Here is a 22,523-nt window from a genome sequence, read left to right as displayed (position 1 = left end):
ACCTTAGAATCTGTTTTAAAATAGCATATAGCCCAAGACAAGTGTCATTCTTTTTTAGAAAGAGTTTTTGAAATAAAGAATGGTTTTGCTTACTTCAAGTCTGTTTTATTACATAAATTTGGATAATCTGGAAATGTAAGATGGGGATATAATTTTATAGATAAGAAAATTACATGTAAGACTGAAAAATTGAGGTGGGTTATTTTAAAATGCTAAAATCTGTTTTAGAATTTCATAATAAAGATACACTTGACCACCAATTAGTAGAAAAGTACCCTTTTATTGAGAGGTAAGACAAGTGTATTTACAATATTCAATTGTTAAGATTATATAATCTGACCATGAGACTTTTTAAAGCAGCAGTATTTCAGGAATTACAATTTATAAGGGGGAAAAACATTCCAGATGTTTCTGTTACAGAAAATACATTTGAACAATGACAGAAACACTTAAGGCTAAGTAGTATTAGACCTTTACCTCCATCTCTATAGAAATAATCAATGTACATTTTTGTCACAAAGAAGGCTGATTTTAGAAAGGAAGAAACAATAGGATGTATAGTGCTTTCTGTCAGAAGAATGTTTTTAAAATAGAGCCTTATCAAGGGTTCTGAATAAGAAATATACAGTCCTGCCAAGCAGTCCCAAACACACATTTGACTCATTTAAAACTGAAAACTGCTCCAGCCTCTTAATGGTGCTAAGGACTAAAAGATGATTAAATTCTTTCTAGTCCAAGAATGCTTTCTGAAATAAGATTGTTGAAAAAGGGATCTCTGTTACAGTGCAAGGAACAATTTATTAGAAATTCATGTCTACAAAGGAGTGAAACAATATAGATGTTCCTTACATCAACAGAACTCTTCTTACTCTGAAAATGATTGAGCCACTGTAAATGATATGGCAAGACTATGTTTAACAGAGTCCTTACAGGGCACCTTATATAAGTCAACCCTCAAAGTAAATATATTTGACACTGTCCAAGTGAGGATACTAATTTTTGAAGAACATTAGACACAACACTGGGTCTCTTATTCCATGAACTATTGAGGTAGGCATCTCCATGTATCACCATTTTCACAGATACATCTTAAGTCAAATGCAAGTACCAAAAAAGACAGAAATCCACAAGACTGAACCATCAGACTGTGTACCAAGTCTTTCTTTCTTTAGATGAGCAAGGTTAGGAGTTCTATGTGCATTGAAAGATTTACTAAAGATAATACAAGCTGTAATATTTTGTAGACATGTTTGTAAATACATACCACAAATTTCAATTATGATTTTATGAATTAAAAAGCTTTTAAAGTATTAAAAAATAAATAGTGCAAACATTAGTGGTAAAACAAATAGTGCTGTGGCTGCTGAAATGTGTTCCTACATTTATTATAAAATAAACAACTGCTGTTTCTTGCTGCCAATAAGCAACCCCCCCCGCCTTTTTTTTTTTTAGTGTTATGTTTTTAGGAAACCATAGCTAGTTTAATTCTAATAAAATAAATTTAGGATGTGAACTTAAGTATTTTCTCAATTTCCTTAACCCAAAGAATGATTATATGACACATATATCACATACTCACTTTTGTATATTATGAAAAGGTGAAAATAAAGGAAGATTCAGATTAAATGAACAGCCCTTAAAAAAAAGTTAAGTTTAACTTTTTCACATGCTATGTCTTAAAGTAAACATTATCAAAAGTTAATTTTAATTTATTAAAAACAAAATAAAAAAACACTGCTAAAATTATAAAAATAAGAGAATGAAGAAAAACCACATCATGATGTAGAAAAATTTGACTTGGTTTGCATCATCTGGTATCATAAGTACAAGAATATTCAATGAGACAAGCTATGTAACAGACTTCTTCATGGTCGAAAATGCTTTCTGTTAAATGTTTACATGTAATGAAGGATCCTCAGGAGATCCTAATCCAAAGAAGTATACATACTTCCAGAGCGTGTGGTTGACCAGAAAAGTGCTTAGTCAGCTGCAATTTAGAAAGTAACAGAACTAATACTCTGCCTATTCCCGCAAAAAGACTATTAGAGTGTTCAGATTTTCATCTGGCTGTAAAATATTAAGATTCAGAAAGACCACAAAAATTTTATTTTAACCACATGTTTACAAAAAAAAAGTGATTCATACATGAAAACTGGGTTTTCCTTGGTTCTAATACATCAAAATGACATAATCCAATCTAACTCATGCAACACTTTCCAAAGATACGGTGCACTGGAAATATCTTTGCCATTGCAGTAGACATTTCTAAAAAGCAAATGCCTATGGGTGCTTCTGAACTTGCAAATTAAAAAACAAAAACAAAAACCAAAACCTAAAAACAGGCACCACAGTTCTCTGAGGATGGCTGTGTTTCATACGTGGTGGGAAACAATAAAGACAGCCTTCAAGAGTTCGACTACACATTGGAACATGGATTTCCTCTCCCTCAGTTTGCTTGCTGACTTCAGGTCACCTGATGAGAAGCCCGTTTTCAGTGCTTCTCTGCTAACTGCTGTTGGTACTTTGCAGGCTCTACGTTTTAAACTTCTGTAAAGAAGATTACAAGCTATTTCACGAAATTTAATTTTGTGCTGAATATTCTTCAAAGGACTTTATAAATAATACAATATTTTAAATGAGTCTTCAAATTCACTTGTTGTTATACCATATTGTTGCTTTCTCCAACTTTATCTACAAACTGTAAGAAGAAAAACAGATCATTAAAGCCTGTATCATACTAAAAACACTGTGTTAACATTTTAAACGTTGACTTAAAAACTCAGCTTTACAAGAAGATTCGTGGAAATTTAAGGTATGACTGACAATGATTAATTCAGTACTACTCACCACCATCTTCTGACACATAAATGTGTGCAAACTTTTTTTCTAAGTTATTTTTGCATGATGTGTTATACATATGAGTTTAAGGGTGCAACATGAAAAATGCAACACAATGAATAAAAAAATTGTATAAAATGAAGTAAACACTGCTAGCTTAACAAAAAAATAAATAAATAAAAAACTTAAATGTCAGCCATTCATGCATTAATGAACCCAATAAGATATTTCAACTGACCATTACTGTGGATCTCTTCTGGGCCTATGTAGTCTTTGAACAAACAGATTTAACTCCATTAAGTTCAATAATTAACAATAGCTATTGACTAAATATACTTTAAATGTGTATTTTGGACTTCAGATTGAAAGTGGAAATGACATTAAAATAGATTTAATGATGCAAGCATAAATTTATAAGTACTGAATATAAATTTAACACACATTAATCTAAATGATTATTTACTTTGGTTAGTCTGCCCCAAATATAAAGCAGTTTGACTTTCTTCAGCATCCCAGATGGCAAAGTAAAGATTGAAATAAAGTATATAATCAGTGAAGACATTGAAAGTTATATAACCCAAATGGTTATAATACTATCAAGTTCTAGCAATCATCTCACTGTTTATTTCATTTCACTATTCATATAGTTATTTAAGCATTTAATATGACGAAGTAATAGACAGGGAACAATTTATTAATATTGGGTGTCCATTTATGCAAATACTGCAGAACCTTTAAATTAAGAACACAAATTATGATTACCACTCTTTAATTAGAAGTTTCAGTAATTTCACATCATTCTAAGTATAAACAACATTGACTCCTGTAAGGAGTTTGAAGATTAATGCAAATGAAATCAGGATATACCCCTATAAGCCTAGGTTTTAACATTTTCAGTTACCACAAATAGGTGACTGGCTCACTGAAACTAAAAGCTGTTCTAAAAGTGCTAATGGACTCATTAGCATTTTCTGGTAAACTTCAATGGACAGGAAGCACAACATTTCTTTTCAAATGTAACTTCAAATATCCATGCAGTCATGCTGTAAAGTTCCTGCTGTGGACTAACTTGGGGATGGAAATGGGATTAGGCTTATAGTGGTACTTATTTTTCTGTGGGTAAGCCATTCTTCGGTTCTTTGAGAGTTCAATAAATGCTACAGATCTTCTCTCTAGAGACATCCATAAAAACCAGTAAACAACTTTAAAGAGCCAACAGACCCCTGGAATCACGGAGATCTTGACAGCCAGTTTATCCAGGTTGTTCAGAATACACTTAGAACTATGGAATTGATCCAAAGCAAGGTTACTGCTGAAATGGGTAAAATCTAGAACCACAAGGATAATCCCCAGCTCAGGTTCTTCTAGAATTTAAGGATCTCTTCTGGTTTTGAAATTCAAGGATGGAATGCTGAAAGGAAGTCACCTGGAGTGTCCTGAAAATGACCAATTTCCCTGAGCTCAACAAAGTGCCATCTAACAGTCACTCATTTAGCAAAAGTGTTTCAAGTTTCCAGTATATACCAAGTATTATGCTGGTCACTGGAGAACAGTGACTAAAATACGGTCTCTGTCCTCAAGACCTGCATGTTTTATGTAGAGACCTTCCCCTGGACATTTAAAACACAAGAAAGTATACAGGGATGCTACAGAAGCTTATCTGAAGCCAGTCACAGGAAGTCAGCAAAGCTTTTTCTAAGAAGGCAACACATAGTTGAATCCTGAAAGGCCTTCTGAGTCACCTTGAAGAAAAGTTAAAATATTTAAGCTAGTAGCTTAGAACCAAACATCTGCTGAATGAATACTGAATGAAGGGAAGAAACTTCAATTGTTAAAATGCTCTTTTTATCTGTTGACTCCCAGTATAATAATGGCTTATTTAACTGTTTTAATCTACCCATTTGCTGACACTCTGAGAAAGAAAATATTTACAAGAAATAATGGATTCCTTTTTATAACAATGCTTCTAAAATGAAAGATTATATACAGATTTACTAAAAAATGCCTTGAACTCTCAAAGAGAAAGGTAGCATAGCATATCAATTGAATACTATTAAAAATGGATACAGTGAAACAAAATTTCAGGTTTACAGGGTCAGCAATGATTATTTTTTGGTATCCATGGTTACTATGATCTATGTGATGTAATTTATGTAATAAACTAATCAATCATGCATCAATTATTCAAATTTCTAGAAGAGCATCAAAATTTACTTATTTTGATGGTTTCAAAAATGTACTGCTAAACACATGATTACTTACTGATCTAATTCCAGGTAAATTTAAGAGGGATCCAAGAACTGGCACTCTTCTAATAAAGCCAACCACCACAGGAAAGAAGCCCCTAGGAGATGGAGAAAACATTCTTAAGACTGACAGATTTCCAATTAGGAAAATCAACTGCTAATCAAGTAAAAAGAAAAGATCCTGTTAAGATTTTGATGTTTGAGACTTTAAACTAAGAATTATGAATTACTATCAACATAATTTAAAACTGGCTGATTACCACTAACAACGTAAGAAGGGTAATGAGGCCTGGCCATGTTGTATGCTCAGATATGAGTTAGTTCAACTGCTGCAGATTTCCTCAAATATGGGGAGCTGTTGGGGCTGAAGCTGATCAAAAGAAAGGGGCTATCAAGACCCCATATTTGGGACCACAAAAATTCCAATAGGCATCATGTACTGAATAAATACTAGGTACGAACACTTAGCCAGCATGGACAGACTACATACCAGATGGTATCTCTCCCATTACGTTTCATTTTTTGGTAGGAATACAAGCCTGAAAGAGTCCTACAGCTTCTAAACACTTTAAAATTAGCTGCGGATCAGTTCAGACACTTGTACAAAACAAGAAAGGAAATATCTGATTTGAAAAATGAATAGGAAATAAGCTTTCTGGGTCTTGAAATTAGACATATATTGATGAAAATACTACATGGTGTGGGGCTGGTGTTATGGTACCACAATTTAAGCTGCTGCCTACAATGCTGGCATTCCATATAGGTACTAGTTCAGGCCCCAGTACTCCACTTCTGATCCAGCTATCTGCTAATGCACCTGGGAAAGCAGCAGAGGATGGTCCACATATTTAGGCCTCTGCATCCACACGGGAGACCCAGATGAAGCTCTTGGCTCCTGGCTTTAGTCTGGCCCAGCAGTGGCCATTGTGGCCATTTGGAGCATGAACTAGTAGATGGAAAATTTCTCTCTCCTTGTCTCTATCTTTCTGTAACGCTGCCTTTTAAACAAAATACTACAATGGACAGAATTCAGCTAGCAACAAGATTCAATTGTGAATCTGCAGGAAGTCAAAATATATGGACTGAAAGAGAAATACAAAGCAACATTTTTTCAGGGAAATAGTTCCTAGGTTGATTGTATAGATGAGTATATTAAAGAGTCTTAAAAAGTTAATCAAAAAAGTTATGTTATGAAAGAACAATGTACAGATTTCAAATTTTTTTCCACATCAAAATCTTTTAATTCCATACTCCATGAAGTTTCTAAAGTACCCTTATACATGTTTCAAAGACAATCACAATTATTTTCTAGTGGTACCGAATTCAAAATTATCATTTTGTTTGTTTCAAGCATTGTTGTTAAATATAAAGTGGTATGATTTCAAATGTTATTATTTCCTTATCTAGAAAAACAATGCCAAAAATGCATGGCAATACACATCAAATTGAGATCATCTCACAGAACACAGCAAAACCTAACAACTAAACTCAGTATCAGGACCAGAAACTTCTCTAAACCAAGAAGCCAATGTATTGTGCTATGTTTATCAACAATGCCAAGACTTCCCATTTTTATTCATCCTAAATAATCTGTTCTGGCTTATGAACTTTCATCATTAAAATTGCTGTGTAATTAAGAAAGCCAATGAGTTTTTTTTGCAGTCCTTCAAGTACTTAATTTTCTTGCTGCAGGATAAACTTGCCATGATGAACTTCTCTTCCTTCCTCTCTCTTGGCACTATGCTCCTTCTAGTTCTCCATCTCTTCAAGTCTCCCTGTGCTTCTTCCCTCTCTACCTAACCTACAAGGTCAAGAGTGTTCCAAGATTCCAATCATATTAGTCTGCATTCTGTACTACATCAACGGCCTTTTAACAGACCTTGGTGCTTTTAGTTTTTCTCTTTTTCATACTTTTTCTTGGTAGTTTTTCTAAAACATTTACCTCGGTGTATCTGGTTTAAAAATTTCTGTGTCCCTTAACTCTTCCCCAAAAACTGCTCCCAGCCCAACCTTGGTTCAAGCAAAGTATTATTTTTATTAACAAGTTTTTCAAAGAACGTTTGCAGTCTGGCACTGAATTTCCTTTTCAGTCTCACTGTCACCCTTTTCCTTCCACTTATTCCATGCTCCTGTTGTTCTGGATTATTCATTCTTTTCAGAACAAGCTCTGTACTTTCATGACCCTGTCTTCCTTCTTTCCAGTTAGCTTTTCTCCCTTCCTCATGTACCAGATGAATTTTTACCCATTCTTTAATGTCCAGTTTATCAGTTAACATTTCTTACCTGTCTCTGAATTTTTTAATTCCTTCCTTAATTATGCTTCTAAATTTTGCATATACACCTATAATGGCATTATGACTGTATCCTATTGGTGTCTTTACAATTCCAGTATTATAAGCAAGAGATTCCTTAAAGTAGATTTGGCATAACTAATTTTTATGCCTCTTGTGGGTAATATAGTACCTGTTAGTTACAAGGCAAGGAATATGCATTTCTTGAGAAAATAATTAGGACTACCCATACTTAAAGATTGTTTTTTAACATGGATACTCAAGTGTATTTGGTACAGAATTGTTACATTATATATGCATGTGTGTGTGCGTGTCTATATATATATATATATATATAAAGGCATTAACTATGAAGTATAAGGTATTACACAAATGCTCTAACATTGTTTTGTAGATGAAAATATAAACATAGCGCCTTAACATGCCAGTAAGATTAATTTTATTGCACTGAAAATACAAGATAACTTAGTATCTTACTTAGGCAATCATTCGGAAAACATTTTTAGGACTGATCTAAAATTGTAATAAAGATTCAAACTAAAAAAAAAATTCATGAAAGGAAATGAACATCTTCTTTCTTAGATATAAAAATCTGAGGGTATTTTTTTTCTTTGCTAATAATTATCTGACAAATTGGCTTACTGAAGAGAAAATAAATGGCTGCCTCACCTGAACAAGAGAAAGAATCCATAAATTTCGAAGATCATGCCTATCAAAGGCCAACCGATGAGGACTACAAATACACCACCCAGGAAAAATCCAGTGGCTTTCATTTTATGTTTTTGGAAGAAGAATCTGAATGTTCTTTCTAAGCCAATTACAAAAGCCAAGCCAGCCACAAACAAAACCTATAACAGAAAGAAAAATGCAACACAGAAAGGGTAGTTAAACACAGAGCATGCATCTCAAAAGGTCAAAGCTAAATATTATAAAGCACATTTGGCTTTTAATGTGGGCAACTGGCCAGAGAGAACTGCAATGCACAATCAAGAACAGAACCAAGGAGTGGGTTACGCATGTGCAAGCTGTAGTTGTATTTCACTTGTCTCATTCCTCTTCTATCTTGATTAAACGGAGAAAAAGAAAGGTGAGGCGTTACAAAGGCACCTGCCTTCGCGGTAGTTTTCCCAGTTTTACCTGGGCAGGGGTGGTTTATCAAGCACATGAATTGGCAAAGCAGAGAGGGAAGTTGCCCATAAATATGTCCCCCCAAGGTTTTCCTCCTGGTTCTGCAACATTCATCATGGGCTACAGGGTTTGTATGGAAGTAAGGAATACTGACAAAGCTAAGTTGCAGAATTAGTTTTACTAATTCTAGAATATCTAGGGCAGCACAATAAAAACACAACCAAGGTATTTTCAAATACACAGATATTTAGTATTTTTTTTTTTTACCATGGTCAAGAAACGTTGATCTATTAAAAGGTCACTTTTTTTTCTGGGTTTGTTTCCAAATATATGCCTACCATACTCTATCAAGTTTCCTTAAGGAAAATTTTTACACAAATATATACTGGTTATGTATGCTGCATATTCTGTGATACCAGTGGTGCTCATATTATCATTTATTAAAACATCAATTTTGAAAAAATTTTGCTATCCTTTATCTTTCCTATTTCCAGTTAAAAACCCAATGGTATGTATGTTTCAAAAGACATTCAATCATTATTGAGACTTTATTGCCTTCTTATAAGGGTTATTATTTATATACAGAACTCTTGCACAACTTACACACATGATTGGTGTTTTATAAATAAATCCAAAATAATATATACACTTTTCTAAGCAAACCAATTATTGACACAGATATAAATTTTAAAAGGCTTACAAGATTAAAAAATCTGTTATGCAGTTAAATCAAGTATGAAGTTTCAGATGCTTACAGCAAAATACTCTAACAAATTTACCAAAACATGGGACTATCAAGCAATTTATTTTGAATTCCTAAATAGAAGCAGTCTTCACTTACTCTATTATAAATCACACTAACAAACATTTAACAGAATTAAAAAAACCTCATGAAGTGCTTACTTTTTTTTTTTTTTTTTTTTTTTTTACACATAAAACGGGACAGGTTTCATTCCTGATGGAAATAGGGGATTCAACAGGAATTACATGTGAGTGATAGTGACTTCCCCCAAATTTAACAGCAGGTGATAACTAATTTTTAGTTAGAATTTCCTTAAGAATTCAGTTAAAATATATATTCAAAAACTCACATTTCCAATAGCCAGTAGTGCTTTGTCAAAAAAGAGAATCATTCCAAAGAACAGGAAAAACACTCCAAATCCTGTTAATCCCATTCCAATTTCTGCAACATAAGTTATATGGTTAAGGGTGGAGAAAAATTAAGTCACATTAGCATCCCTATAAACTAAGAAAGGAAACTTTTTGGTTGCTTCTTTCTGCTGATAGAAGGAAATGAGCCCTAACAGATTAACTTCATAGTAACATTAAGATCTGTAACAAATTAACATTGGCAAATTATCTCAAAATTTTAAATACAAATGAAGCTTTCTTGTATGGGAGACAGAATACATCAAAGATTGTCCTGTAAATAAAAAGACAAACAGGATTCTAAAACTTTGGTTATATGTTCCTTTTCCCTCCCAAGAACATCTCTGCCATCAAGTATAAATACATAATTTTTGTTTATGTCCTTTCACATTCTAGGATTATTTATATGCAGTTACTTATTTTCTTTTTTAAAAATAACTTTACCCCATTAGAAATGTTATGGTGAGTCTGTACAATATTCTTCAATTATATAATCATTCAGTGTATACTATACACATTGTCTCAATGGCAATGATTTTTTTGTTTTATTTGACAGAGTTATAGACAGTGAGAGGGGAGACACAGACAGAAAGGTCTACCTTCCGTTGATTCACTCCCCAAATGGCCACAACGGCCGGAGCTACGCGGATCTGAAACCAGGAGCCAGGTGCTTCCTCCTGGTCTCCCATGCGGGTGCAGGGCCCAAGCACTTGGACCATCCTCCATTGCCCTCCTGGGCCACAGCACAGAGCTATACTGGAAGAAGAGCAACTGGGACTAGAACCGGCACCCATATGGCATGCCGGCGCTGCAGGCAGAGGATTAACCAAGTGAACCATGGCGCCGGCCCAAGAATTTTTTTTTAAATATTTATTTATTTATTTGAAAGTCAGAGTTACACAAAGAGAGGAGAGGCAGAGAGAGAAGTCTTCCACCCGGTGGTTCACTGCCTAATTGGATCAGCTGGGCTCTTCCAAAGCCAGGAGTCAGGAGCTTCTTCTGGATCTCACATGCGAGTGCAGGGGCCCAAGGACTTGGGACAATCTTCCACTGATTTCCCATGCCATGGCAGAGAGGTGGATCGCAAGTCCGGCAGCTGGGTCTCGAACTGGCGCCCATATGGGATGCGGGCACTGCAGGCGATGCCTTTACATGCTACGCCACAGTGCTGGCCCCAAGAAATATTTTGAGAATGCTTTTCTCAACAGTTAATTTCCAGAAGTGTAAACCTCACTTGTAATTCATGATGGCTTACGAATTTATCATCTACAAATTTATCTCAACTGTGAATCCTTTCACACGTTTAGCCTCGGGTCCTAAAACCACCTCTCCAAAGTTTCAAAGTACTGTTTTACCTCATATTAACATTCTAGTTTTCGACTTTTTCATTTACAAAGAACACCAGGAACTGTTCTCGGTACTGAATGTACAGCAGTGGACAAAGCAGAAACTGTGGTCTATGCTTGCCCTGTGTGTATGATTGAATTAACTCCAGTTACTAAATTCCCTAGGTCTAGCCTTGTTCGTTTGAAGAGTCTTAACTTTGTAAGGTGACTTTCACTGTCCCTGTTAGTGCTACAAAGCACAATCTATGACTTCCCCTTCTCCATCACTTCAGTTTTGTTTTTAGGAGACAGTCAACAGTGCTAACTGTACCTAGATGCACATAGACAATGAGTGACAGCAGGAGCCACTGCATTTTTGGAAACACAATCTAATATACACCATTATTTTAACTTTTTGGTTTTAGCTTCAAAAAGCTAAAATCTAGGTCACAGCTAGTCAAAAAAACAAACAAACAAAAAAAAAACTTAAGCCATATAAAATGCTCTGCTGCTTCGTTTTTTTAAATCATCAACTTTAGGCTGGCACCGAAGCTCACTAGGCTAATCCTCCGCCTGCGGCACCGGCACCTCGGTTCTAGTCCCGGTTGGGGCGCCGGTTCTGTCCCGGTTGCTCCTTTTCCAGTCCAGCTCTCTGCTGTGGCCTGGGAATGCAGTGGAGGATGGCCCGGCTTCTGGCTCCTGGCTTCGGGTCAGCGCAGCACGCTGGCAGTAGCAGCCGTTTGGGGGGTGAACCAATGGAAGGAAGACCTTTCTCTCTGTCTCTCTCACTGTCTAACTCTGCCTGTCAAAAAAAAAATCATCAACTTTATCTTTTCCTACGTTCCCTCATCACCTCAATTTTTTTTTTCCTTGAGATTTATTTGAAAGTCAAAGTTATACAGAGAGAAGGAGGGGCAGCAAGAGAGAGAGAGAGAGGTCTTCCATCTCCTGGTTCACTCCCCAGCTGGCCGCATCAGCCGAAGCTGCACTGATCCGAAGCCAGGAGCTTCTTCCGGGTCTCCCACACGGGTGCAGGGGCCCAAGCACCCGGGCTATTTTCTACTGCTTTTCCAGGCCATAGCAGAGAGCTGTATTGGAAGTGGAGCAGCTGGGATGAGAACCAGCACCCATTTGGGAATGCCAGCACAGCAGGTGGCAGCTTTATCCCCTATGCAGGAGCGCACTCCCCTTAATTTCTTGGTAACTATTATCTTCCACTCTAGCTACCTTTTGTTCCCCAAATGAATCTTAAAGAATTCAGGAATCTATCTATAAATATGCCAATTAAGTGTACTTCCACAGGCAAAAATTCTGATAAAAGTGAGAATAATATTCTGTTGTCTAAATGCCTTGAGAATTCACCAGAATAACTGTTTACATGCCAGACATAATTTCTTGGAGGATAATATGGACAGAAAAGTAAAAGCACATTGAATAAGTGTTCAATAGCTAGCATTTAATCACTGGCAGCTGAGTCATTTGAATGAGTAATTCCTATATTTTCTGAGTCATCTTAATGATTATACAGAAACTCTGAGATGTTTGTTCATTAGAAAGGAAACTGATGGAAAATACAGCTACTGTGTATTGAGAATTTATCATGAATTTGGCATTATGAGGTACTTCACATAACTTGTACAACAATTCTCTCAACACAAATGGAATATAGGATAATTAGCATTTTAGAGATGGAGAGGAAATTGAAACTTCAGAGAGTTGGCTCAGACTGCCCAAACGCACATGTGTGGGTAAACATTTGAATCTAGATTTATCTGAATGCAAATCCCATGTGCTTAACCATTGTGTATTATGTCATCACTTCTTCCCACATGAGTTTTTTCAGGTTAAAAATGTTTGGTTAAATCAAAGTCAAGGCATTATAGCGTACTGAACTTCTGGGGGAAGTGTTTTGAGATAATTCAACTTTAGCAGCAGTTGATTATCTAACTTAGTAGATGCCAATACAGCTATCAAAAATTGACGAAGGTGAAAAAGCTGCTCTGATCATGGTTTACCATTTATGAAATGTTTACACAAATGTCTCATAATTCCTTTAACAAAACTGTGTTGGGTAAAAAGTAGCCCATGTTTCATATGGGCAACCAAGAACAGAGAGATTATGTAACTTGACCTTGATCACAGAATGAGCAAAAATGTGTGGGTGGTGGCATCAAGTCAGGCTAGAATTCAAGACTAGTCTTCTCACACTACAGTCTTTCAGGTCCAGTCCTACAACTGCAACATGGAAATCAAGTAATTCCTACTACTATATCAAGTGCAGTCGGACATCAGACAGCTGCTGTCACATCTTTGCCAAAATCTGCACTGGCATGATGTTGCCAAGTATTCCCTGATCTAAATGGGTCAAAAGATTCAGTCTGGCCTTTTGTGCCCTGTCCTCATCTCCAGAAATCCCTTCTTTGTGACCCTTATGCATTCCTAGCCCTCTGGCTGTCTAGAGCCCTACACAGAGCTGCCTGATTCAGACCACAATTATAATAACATAGCAATTTATCTTCCTCTTGTTCAGTATCAAACCTTCATTCTGCTTTCTCACAAACTTAAGCAAAACAAAGATCTGCTAAAAGCAATCTAATAAAATTAATTTTTCTAACATTAAAAGCTTATTGTAGAATAAGGAAAGATATGCATAAACAATGACAATCACTGCTAACATTTTAGTATCTTATTTACAATTTCCTAAAAGCAGCACTGTCTCTCTTACTATACCCTTTATAAGACAAAAAAATCATTAAAAAAAGATACAACTGCAAATCAACTTCATGGAATGACTCGGTTGAATATCATGGTATATTTTAGGCAATGAGGGGCAGGCATTTTGGTGCAGTGGTTAAGATGCCTCTTGGAAAGCTCACATCCCATAGCAGAGTGCCTGGGGTTTCAGTTTCAGCGATACTTCTAATTCCAGCTTTTGTGCACCCTGGGAAGTAGCACATGACTTAAGTAGATGGGTCCCAGTCACTCATGCAGGATATCCAGATGAGTGCCTGCTTTTGGCTTTGGTTTGGCTCAGCACTGGCTACTGTGGGCATCTGTGGAGTGAACCAAGGGTTGGAAGATCTGGGTCTCTATCTCTCTGCCTTTCAAATAAATAAATAAATAAAAAGTTAAAATAAATTTTAGGCATTTTTGGGGGAGGGAGGGAGGGTGCTGCTATAGAATCCCCTGAAGCACCACAAATTGTCATTTACTCTACTGTGATCAATACTTGGTTGCCTTTTCTCAGATTCACAATCCTTGAATAATCCTGATAAATCACCTGAATGATGGCCAATATTTGTAGCACAACATACATACAATCCCAACATAATCTGAAATTAAAAAAATATTTTGGTTCACTAATCTTTTTGTTTCAATCCACTGTCTCACCTAAAATACTTAAAACTTCATTTTCCTCACTAATTTAATGGAGAGAGGTGAGGAGAAGGCTTCTTACTCGGCCTGTACTCCTTCCCCAATCACTTGTTCTGGTATTTGGAAGGATGTAAATTAGGCACTCATCCCTGTAAAAAGGTTTCAAGAGAAGAAAATTTTTCACAGATAAGTAATTGATATTTAGTACCACTGACTCAAAACATTCTAAGAGCTTGAAGTTCACGTCTTGTCGTCTTAGATGGTAGTGGGGTACACTGAAAAGAATAAACCTTTTTGAGTCAGCAGACCTGGGATCACCTTTTTATGCCATTTTTCTTATGAACCTGCGTTCAGTTTCTTTCATGCCTCAGTTAATTTATAAAAGGCATGTGTCCCTTTTCTGCCTTATGGGGCTCTTATAAAAATCAACCATAATGATTTTTACGAAAGCACATGGTAAACTGAAAGAAAACACTTTATACAACTGCTAGTAATGATTACAGTAGATTCCTCCCACCTCCCAAAAGATTACACTAATCTTTTATTTTTTCTGATCAGAACACATGAATGCAACAGATCATACACTCTTCCTGTGCCAAGGCAGGTGGCCCCACGGTGCCCACCCAGTCCAGGAGGGAACAGTCTGACTGGAATGGCAGTGTGGGTGGAAACCCTTAGAGGCTCTGTGAAGCTCACATCTCCCATGAGCTGAATCTAAACCTTACGACTTCATTTTTCAAAAAAAGGCATTTTAAATGAAGTTCTATTTTCACTTCAGTAGACTGCTTCATTCTTAACATCTCTGAAGTGTAAGTTGAACAGAATAAGACATGAAAGACACGGCAGATGAATGAAAGTGAGACATACAATATTATCAGGCCATCAGAAGGAAGCAGGGGCAGGAGGCGTGGTGCAGCAGCTTAAGGTGTGGCTTGGTACTAACAGCATCCCCTATCACAGGGTTTGGGTTCAAGTCTTGCCCCTGCTTCCAATCCAGCTTCCCGTTGGTGCACACGCTGGGGGGCAGCAGGTGAGGTCCCTGTCACCCACATGGGGCGATCCCCGCTCTGGGTCTCGCCCAGCCCTGAAAGACGCAGGTGGTCCAGGGAGTGAACCAGAGTGTGGAAGCTCGCTCCTGCTCTCTTGTCGTCTTCTCTCTCACTTTTGCTCTGCCTTTCAAGTAGATGGAAATAAAATACTTTTTCAAAAGGAAGCACAGATGGGTAAACACAAAACTATGGGCAGATATGTAAATACAAAAACTGCTGAGCGTGACAGCAAAGGGCAGAGAAGTGGACACTCTCTACTCAAAGGAAGCACAGTTCCGCTAACCCGAGAGACGAGCTCTGTGGCAGGCAGAAAGGGAGGTTCAGATAATAGAGTCGGCCACAAAGCACAATACTAACGAAACCCTGGCACAACACAAAGTGGCTTCTTTACTGCTTTTCAAACTTCAGCGGGGAGAAAAGCGAAGGCGCTTCAAGGGATTCTGGTTCCCAGCGGTGGCAGAAGACGACTACAGAATTCAAAATATTTAAGTGTGTAAGCGATTCTCAAAATCGGCCTCCAGGAGGTGACATTTAAAACACCGCCTTCCACACAACCAGCCCGCCGGCCACTTGCGGAGGGCGCCCAGCGTGCCCCCGGGGGCAAAGGACCCCGGGAGCGGGCCGCGGGCACCGCGCAGCAAACTTTTCTCTCGTGGCGGTCCCGGGAACAAAGCGCCAGCCTCACGCGGCGTGAGGGCGGCGCGACCCCGGACGCTCCGCACCAGCCTCCCCGCGCCCGCCACGGACTCTCCTCCCAGCCCAGGTCCCAGCAGTGCAAGTCCAGCCCTGGCCCCTTCAGGTCCTGGCAGCCCCCGCTCGGTCCCGCGGGCCGCCGCCCCGCGCGCGGAGCTTCATTCATTGACCCGGGAGGAGCTGCGAGAGGGCGGGCGGACGGACAGGACCCAGCCCAAGCGAGGGGTGTGCGGGGCTCGAGGCTAGGGTACCGGGGCAGGCGCTTACTCTGGGTGTCCGTTAAGGAGATCATGGCTGCGGCGGCGAGGGCAGCGGTGGCAGCAGCTCGGAATGCCCAGGGTGGGAAGCTGAGTCGGGAGAAATGAAGCCGGGAAGCAGCCCAGGCGAGAGCCGCCACGTCTTCCGGAAACACGCAGCCACCCCGACCCGGGCTTCAAGACCGCGTCCTATTGGCCGAATCGGCTCTGAGTATCAACCAATAGCCAGTGGCCTTGTTTGGTGACGCTCCCGGCGGCCACACCTCCCGGCCAATTAGAGAAGGTTGTCGTTTGCGATTGGCTGAACGGGCCGACCCGGAAGCGTGAGTGCGCCCAGCTGGGTGGCGGGAAGATTTTTATTGCGGAGCGCTTGAAGGAGGTGCGTTAGCGGTCCCTCAGGCGGGGCGCTTTGGGGCGGACGGCCGGGCTGTGGTCAGGCGGCTTACTGAACCCTCGGGAAAGGGTCTGGGGCAGCCCCAGGTACAGGTTTGGCGGGGCCAGGGCGTCCTTTCCTTCCCTGCCCTCTCCCTTTCCCGTGCTGTTCGGCTGTTTGAAGTACCTCAGAGGGCGAGGCCGGGCTGTCGCGGATCACTTCCTCCCGCTAACGCGTCGGCGGGGGAAGAATGCCGGGCGTTGGTCGGTGTTCTGCTCCCCGGGAACTCGGGCCCTGAGAAGCACGTTCGTGTGGTCGCTGTCTGTTTCCAGCCTGTTCCGTGCGGGAGGCCCGGCCACTGAAGCCTGTGCATTGGGAAATGGCCCCCGGGGAGGCCGCTCGGCAGCGCGAGGCGGGGCGCCATTCCCTGGCCGTGGGCGGGGGCGCGGCGGGTCGCACTCGGCAGAGCTCGCCCCGTGGGTGCTGAGCGTCTCCTTCTGACCCACTTAGAGCTCCTTGGTGGCCCAGTGCATCTCCTGTTGCGATGTCTTGTTAATGACGTCATTGTGGGGGAAGGCGCGCTCTTGCCGTTTGTGCAGTGAGCGGAGTCGTTTTTGGAAGTGGGGAGCTGTCGGATACGGATGGCATCCTCTTGGGAGGGTAGAGACGGCCCCGCCTTCGGTCGCCGCAGACCCGAGCCTGTGCTACCGCGTGCAGGGCGCTGTGCTGGACTAGGTGGATTCAGCGCTAGAAGACCCTGCCCTCTATGGAAAGGGTGTTGTTAGAGGTCCCTCCCCCCCCATGTGGTGGGCGGGTGTTTTATTAAAGTCCTTGGTAGCCTCCCTCATTACCTTGCAGTGGCGTGGCCGCTCCAGACTCTTCAGCGAGGCGGGCAGGACCCAGCCTGTCTTACCAGCCTGTGTAGGAAGGGCGTTAAGGCTGGGATGGTGCCGAAGCCGCCTTTGGAAAGCACATATTGTAACTTAGTTTTAGGCCATCTTGATTATCCATCTCAGAGTGTGGGTGGGTGTGCACAGGATAATGGGGAATTTAAAGTTTCTACTCATCTTACCCTTGCCCATTCCTGCACTTAAGTTTTAGTCATTCGTAGGTACTTAGAGTTCCAAACCATCTCCATGTTCTGTCCTGAAATGCAACACTTCTTTAAAATGCCAATTGCTCCTTTAAGATCGAACTCACATTGTAATTCCTTATAAATTCATTTTTAGTGGAAAAGCAGAACTACAGAGAAATCTTCAAATGGTTATTCTTTAAAGCAATTGCTCAATAAATTGTTAAATAATGTACTTGATTATTTATGTTCTGTTTTCCTTAATGTAAGGCATTTGACGCTGTCCAACTTGTTATAAAACTGCTTCAGACATCCTAGTTTTACAGGTAGAGAAAGAGGTTCAGAGGAACAGGATGTGTATCCTTACCATGGTCTTGCAGTAATTTAGTGCTGTAACTTTTTTATAACATCGTATTGTGTCTGGGGAATGTTTGATAATTGTTATTACATTCTACCTGTCATGTGTGTGTTTATTTAAGAAACTTTCCCTAAATCTAGAAACTTCTATAAAAACTCATGGGGGGAATCATGTAGCCCTTACTTGAAAAGTGAATGCTATAAATAATTTACTTTCTAACATTTTTCATGGTCAGCAGTGACATTATCAAGAGTTCTAAGAAAATTGTTGCCATGATTTTTCTTTCATTTTTAGGAAGAAATTTGTATCTCCAGTTGAATTTCAGAATGGCATCCATTTCAGGTTAGTGGAAATAATTATATGTTTTACTTCATTCTGTTCTATTTCCAATTGTGAGATCTTTAAAATATTCTTTTAAAATTCTGATTACAGAAATTATTTTTCCTACTTTTTATTGTTTAATATATGTAACAAAATTTACTATTAAAATAGCTGTTATTAAGTGAACAATCGATAGGGTTGAAGTGTATTCACACTTGTGCAACAGTACCACTAACTCTATCCAGAATGATTTTGTTATTTCAAACTGAAGCGTTGTGCGCATTAAACTGTAGCTTTATTTTATGCCCCTCCCCATCCACTTGATAACTACTGTTCTACTTCATGTTTCCATGAATTTGGCTATTTTAAGTACCTCATACAAGTAGAATCATACTCTATTTGTCCTTTGGTGGCTGACTTACTTCATGTAGTGTCATGTCTTCAAGATTCATCTATTCTGTAACATATATCAGAATTTCTTTTTAAGCTATTAATATTTCATCTTGTTTATCCAATCATCTGTTGATGGATATTTGGATTTTTTCCCTTCCTTTTGGCTTTTGTGAATAATGTGAATATTGGTGGACCAATATTTCCATCCCTACTTTCATATCTTTTGGGCATATATTCCTAGGAGTGAAATTGCTATATCATGTGTAATTTTATGTTTAATGATTTGAGGACCTACCAGACTGTTTTCTGCAGTGACATTATTTATTTACTTATTTTCAGTGTTGAACTTTTAGGCTGTCTTCATTTAAAGAATATAAATAATGCTGTATTGAACATCACTGAATCTAAATCTTTGTGTGTTTCTCTATTTTCATTAAATAAGTTCCTAGAAGTGGAGTTATTTGAAGTTGTTTTCAAGTATTTTTTTTTTTTTTTTTGACAGGCAGAGTTAGTGAGAAAGAGAGAGACAGAGAGAAAGGTCTTCCTTCCGTTAGTTCACCCCCCAAATGGCCGTTAGGGCTGGCGTGCTGCACCGATCCGAAGCCAAGAGCCAGGTACTTCCCCCTGGTCTCCCATGCGGGTGCAGGGCACAAGCACTTGGGCCATCCTCCACTGCACTCCCGGGCCACAGCAGAGAGCTGGACTGGAAGAGCAACCGGGATAAGAACCTGGCACCCCAACCGGGACTAGAACCCCGGGTACAGGCGCTGCAGGTGGAGGATTAGCCTAGTGAGAGGCAGTGCCGACCTCAAGTATGTTTTAAACGTCCTTTATTCTAACATTCTCGGGCAACTACTTTTAGCATTTTGCTGTGTTTCTACCCCTTGTTTGTTTTTAATCATACTGTACTGTATTTGCTAATGAAAGCTCAAGATGTATTTGGTTAAGAGGTAGTTGACAGGGTGAGAAACTTGTAGTATGAATATTTTCAGTTTTTTATGGGCTGTAATGAACACATCCTTTGCCACACACTACCTGTACCATATGGTAGAAAGATTGAATTTTTTACAGACTTGAAAGAAATGGCTTCTTAAATACACCCTCCCCCTCAACAAACACATGCATACAGAACTTTACAAGTTGTTTAAATATAAATTTGAATACAAAGTGACAAACCCTTTTGGCTTTGTCTCATGATTCATAGGCTGAGGATCTGCAATAAAATGGTAGCAATTTAAGTTATCTTAAATGTTGACCCTAGTATTCTTTTTTTAAAATTTTAAAATTTATTTATTTTTTATGTTTTAAAGATTTTATTATTTATTGAAAGGCAGAGAGTTACAGAGAAGCAAAGGCAGAGAGAGGTCTTCCATCTGTGGTTTACTCCCCCAAATGGCTGCAATGGCTGGAGCTGGGCGGATCGGAAGCCAGGAGTCTGAGCTTCTTCCCGGTCTCCTATGTGGGTACAAGGGCCCAAGGACTTGGGCCATCTTCTACTGCTTTCCCAGGCCATAGCAGAAACCTGGATTGGAAGTGGAGCAGCCGGGATTTAAAAACGTGGCCATATGGAATGCCACCACTGCAGGTGGTGGCTTAACCTGCTATGCCACAGTGCTGGCCCCAAGCCAAGTATTCTTTATTTCACAACGGACTGATGGTCTGAGAGATGTTACTAAACCTAGTCTCCATTTAGTATGGTCATTTTTAGATTACATTTTTTTTTTTTTTTTGACAGGCAGAGTGGATACTGAGAGAGACAGAGAGAAAGGTCTTACTTTGCTGTTGGTTCACCCTCCAATGGCTGCCGCAGCCGGCACGCTGTAGCCGGCGCACCACGCTGATCCGAAGCCAGGAGCCAGGTGCTTCTCCACTGCCTTCCCAGGCCACAGCAGAGAGCTGGGCTGGAAGAGGACCAACCAGGACAGAATCTGGCACCCCGACCGGGACTAGAACCCGGGGTGCCAGCACCGTAGACGGAGGATTAGCCTAGTGAGCTGTGGCACCAGCCACTTAATAAGATTTTAATCTTTGTCAGTGGGATATGATTATATTTTTATAAGATTTGTTTATTTTGATAAGCAGAGCAACAGAGAGGAGAGACAAGATAGAAATATAGCTCTTTCATCCCTTAGTTCACTCCCCAAATGGCTGCAGCAGCCAGGACTAGGGTAGGCCAAAGTCAGGAGCCTGGAACTCCCATCTGGGTCTGCTGATGGGTGACAGAGATCCAGGGAGTTGGGCCTTCCCCTGCCACTTTCCCAGGCACGTTAGGAAGTAGTTGGGCCAGAGTGAAGCAATTGAGACTTTAATATGGGATGATATCTTTGCAAGCAGTGGCTTAGCTTCTGTAGCACAATCCCAGCCCCGGAATATTGTTTTGAAATAACTGAATAATGAAATCAATACATTGTCCTTAAGAGATTACTACTTCAAATAATTATTCAAGTAAATAAGTAAATTACCTTTTCTATTATTCTATCCGCTTGTTGAACTGTTGGTTTTTTTTTTTTTTTTTTTTTTTGACAGGCACAGTGGATAGTGAGAGAGAGAGACAGAGAGAAAGGTCTTCCTTTTGCCGTTGGTTCACTCTCCAATGGTCACCACGGCTGGCACACTGCGGCCGGCGCAGCGTGCTGATCCGAAGCGAGGAGCCAGGTGCTTCTCCTGGTCTCCCATGGGGTGCAGGGCCCAAGCACTTGGGCCATCCTCCACTGCACTCCTGGGCCACAGCAGAGAGCTGGCCTGGAAGAGGGGCAACCGGGACAGAATCCGGCGCCCCGACCTGGACTAGAACCCGGTGTGCCGGCACAGCTAGGTGGAGGATTAGCCTATTGAGCCGTGGCGCCGGCCTGAACTGTATTTTCAATAGCACCTTTTTGAAATTGCCTTTGGTTTGTTCCTTTGGATTTGATGGCTTCCATGGTGGCAGATCATTTTCATTGTTAATTTCAGTTTGGGATATTGCTTGGAAAATGTGCTGTTTCTGAAGAATGGTTGCTGTTTCTGAAGAATGTGTCGTTTGTAAACTTGGGAATGCTTGACTGTAGTCCTCACACAATTCAGAATCCTTTTGAGCAAATTAGCTGTAATAAGCCCTGTGCATTCCCTCCCTATTATGAATTGGTGAAATCATTCACTTGAATTTGCATTCTTATCTCCTATTATATAGGCTATTGTTAGATGGTATAATTTTGATCAAAAATGTTAAATTACCCTGTTTTATTACAAGTAATTGTACTTTCTTATATTCTTAGTGCATCAGGACTTTGTCTAAGGTATGATGATTTTAACTTTGGAGCATGGTTTGACATTAACATTTGTATCCAGCCCTGATCCCACTTTGATCTTCTGAGATTGGGAGAATATGTGTGGGGCCTGGTATTCTGTGATGGGGAGAATATGTGTGAGACCTGCTTTACTTCTATTTTCCAAATATCTGGCAAAGTTCTGTTTTACAGCCTGAACCTAGATTTAGGCAGGAAGGGAAAGATTCTAGGAAATGTAGATCTTGCCTAGTCAAATATGTCACGATCAAAATCACCAGGTGTCACCCCTGTCTACTTACCATCGAGATACTGCTCTCTTGATTATTTTATTTTATTTTTTTTTATTTTTTTATTTTTTTGACAGGCAGAGTGGACAGTGAGAGAGAGAG

At 39.7% G+C, this 22,523-nt stretch overlaps 2 protein-coding genes across 14 annotated transcripts in view; one reads left to right on the top strand and one right to left on the bottom strand.

Moving 5' to 3' along the window:
- Window positions 1-260: 260 nt before the first annotated feature.
- On the bottom strand, window positions 261-17,809 carry GOLT1B (golgi transport 1B). Of its 3 annotated transcripts, XM_051850853.2 has the most exons (6): window positions 16,362-16,531; window positions 10,252-10,408; window positions 9,595-9,686; window positions 8,045-8,223; window positions 5,101-5,182; window positions 261-2,698 (listed from the first exon to the last, which is right to left on the bottom strand). In XM_051850853.2, exons 2-6 carry the CDS (start codon window positions 10,376-10,378, stop codon window positions 2,660-2,662), a joined length of 519 nt encoding a protein of 172 aa, XP_051706813.2. In that variant the 5' UTR covers window positions 10,379-10,408; window positions 16,362-16,531; the 3' UTR covers window positions 261-2,659. The 3 variants fall into 3 exon arrangements, 2 of the variants coding, with proteins under 2 accessions (XP_051706813.2, XP_002712769.3); XM_002712723.5 differs by lacking the exon at window positions 10,252-10,408 and having other exon boundaries at window positions 16,362-16,549; XR_011379022.1 differs by lacking the exons at window positions 261-2,698; window positions 5,101-5,182; window positions 9,595-9,686; window positions 10,252-10,408 and having other exon boundaries at window positions 8,162-8,223; window positions 16,362-17,809.
- RECQL (RecQ like helicase) overlaps window positions 16,639-22,523 on the top strand; it is a 53,582-nt gene continuing 47,697 nt past the window's right edge. For 7 of the 11 annotated variants that reach the window (XR_011379020.1, XR_011379018.1, XR_011379021.1 and 4 more), the window contains exons 1-2: window positions 16,639-16,730; window positions 18,449-18,496. Coding sequence is in view for 3 of the 11 variants with exons in the window: in XM_070049468.1 (XP_069905569.1) it covers window positions 18,481-18,496 (16 nt within the window). In the remaining 8 variants the exon portion in view is untranslated. Of the gene's footprint in view, window positions 16,832-17,814; window positions 18,123-18,448; window positions 18,497-22,523 lie in introns of those variants that run through there. The other 4 variants (XR_011379016.1, XM_070049469.1, XR_011379017.1 and 1 more) reach the window with 2 other exon arrangements.

This window comes from Oryctolagus cuniculus, chromosome 9, assembly GCF_964237555.1.
Source record: "Oryctolagus cuniculus chromosome 9, mOryCun1.1, whole genome shotgun sequence".
In the NCBI taxonomy this organism is placed as follows: domain Eukaryota; kingdom Metazoa; phylum Chordata; class Mammalia; order Lagomorpha; family Leporidae; genus Oryctolagus; species Oryctolagus cuniculus.
The sequence above is the reverse complement of the archived record's forward strand: the minus strand, read 5'-3'. Positions and strand labels throughout refer to the sequence as shown.

Excerpts from the sequence above, each read along its gene's own strand:
- GOLT1B (XM_051850853.2), bottom strand. The coding sequence starts at position 10,378 with ATGGAGGATGGTCCAAGTGCTTGGGCCCTGCACCCGCATGGGAGACCA. Across the intron at positions 8,224-9,594 it reads CACTACTGGCTATTGGAAAT|GTTTTGTTTGTGGCTGGCTT; the intron begins GTGAGTTTTTGA and ends TTTCTGTTATAG. Across the intron at positions 2,699-5,100 it reads ATTTACCTGGAATTAGATCA|TTTGTAGATAAAGTTGGAGA; the intron begins GTAAGTAATCAT and ends TTCTTCTTACAG.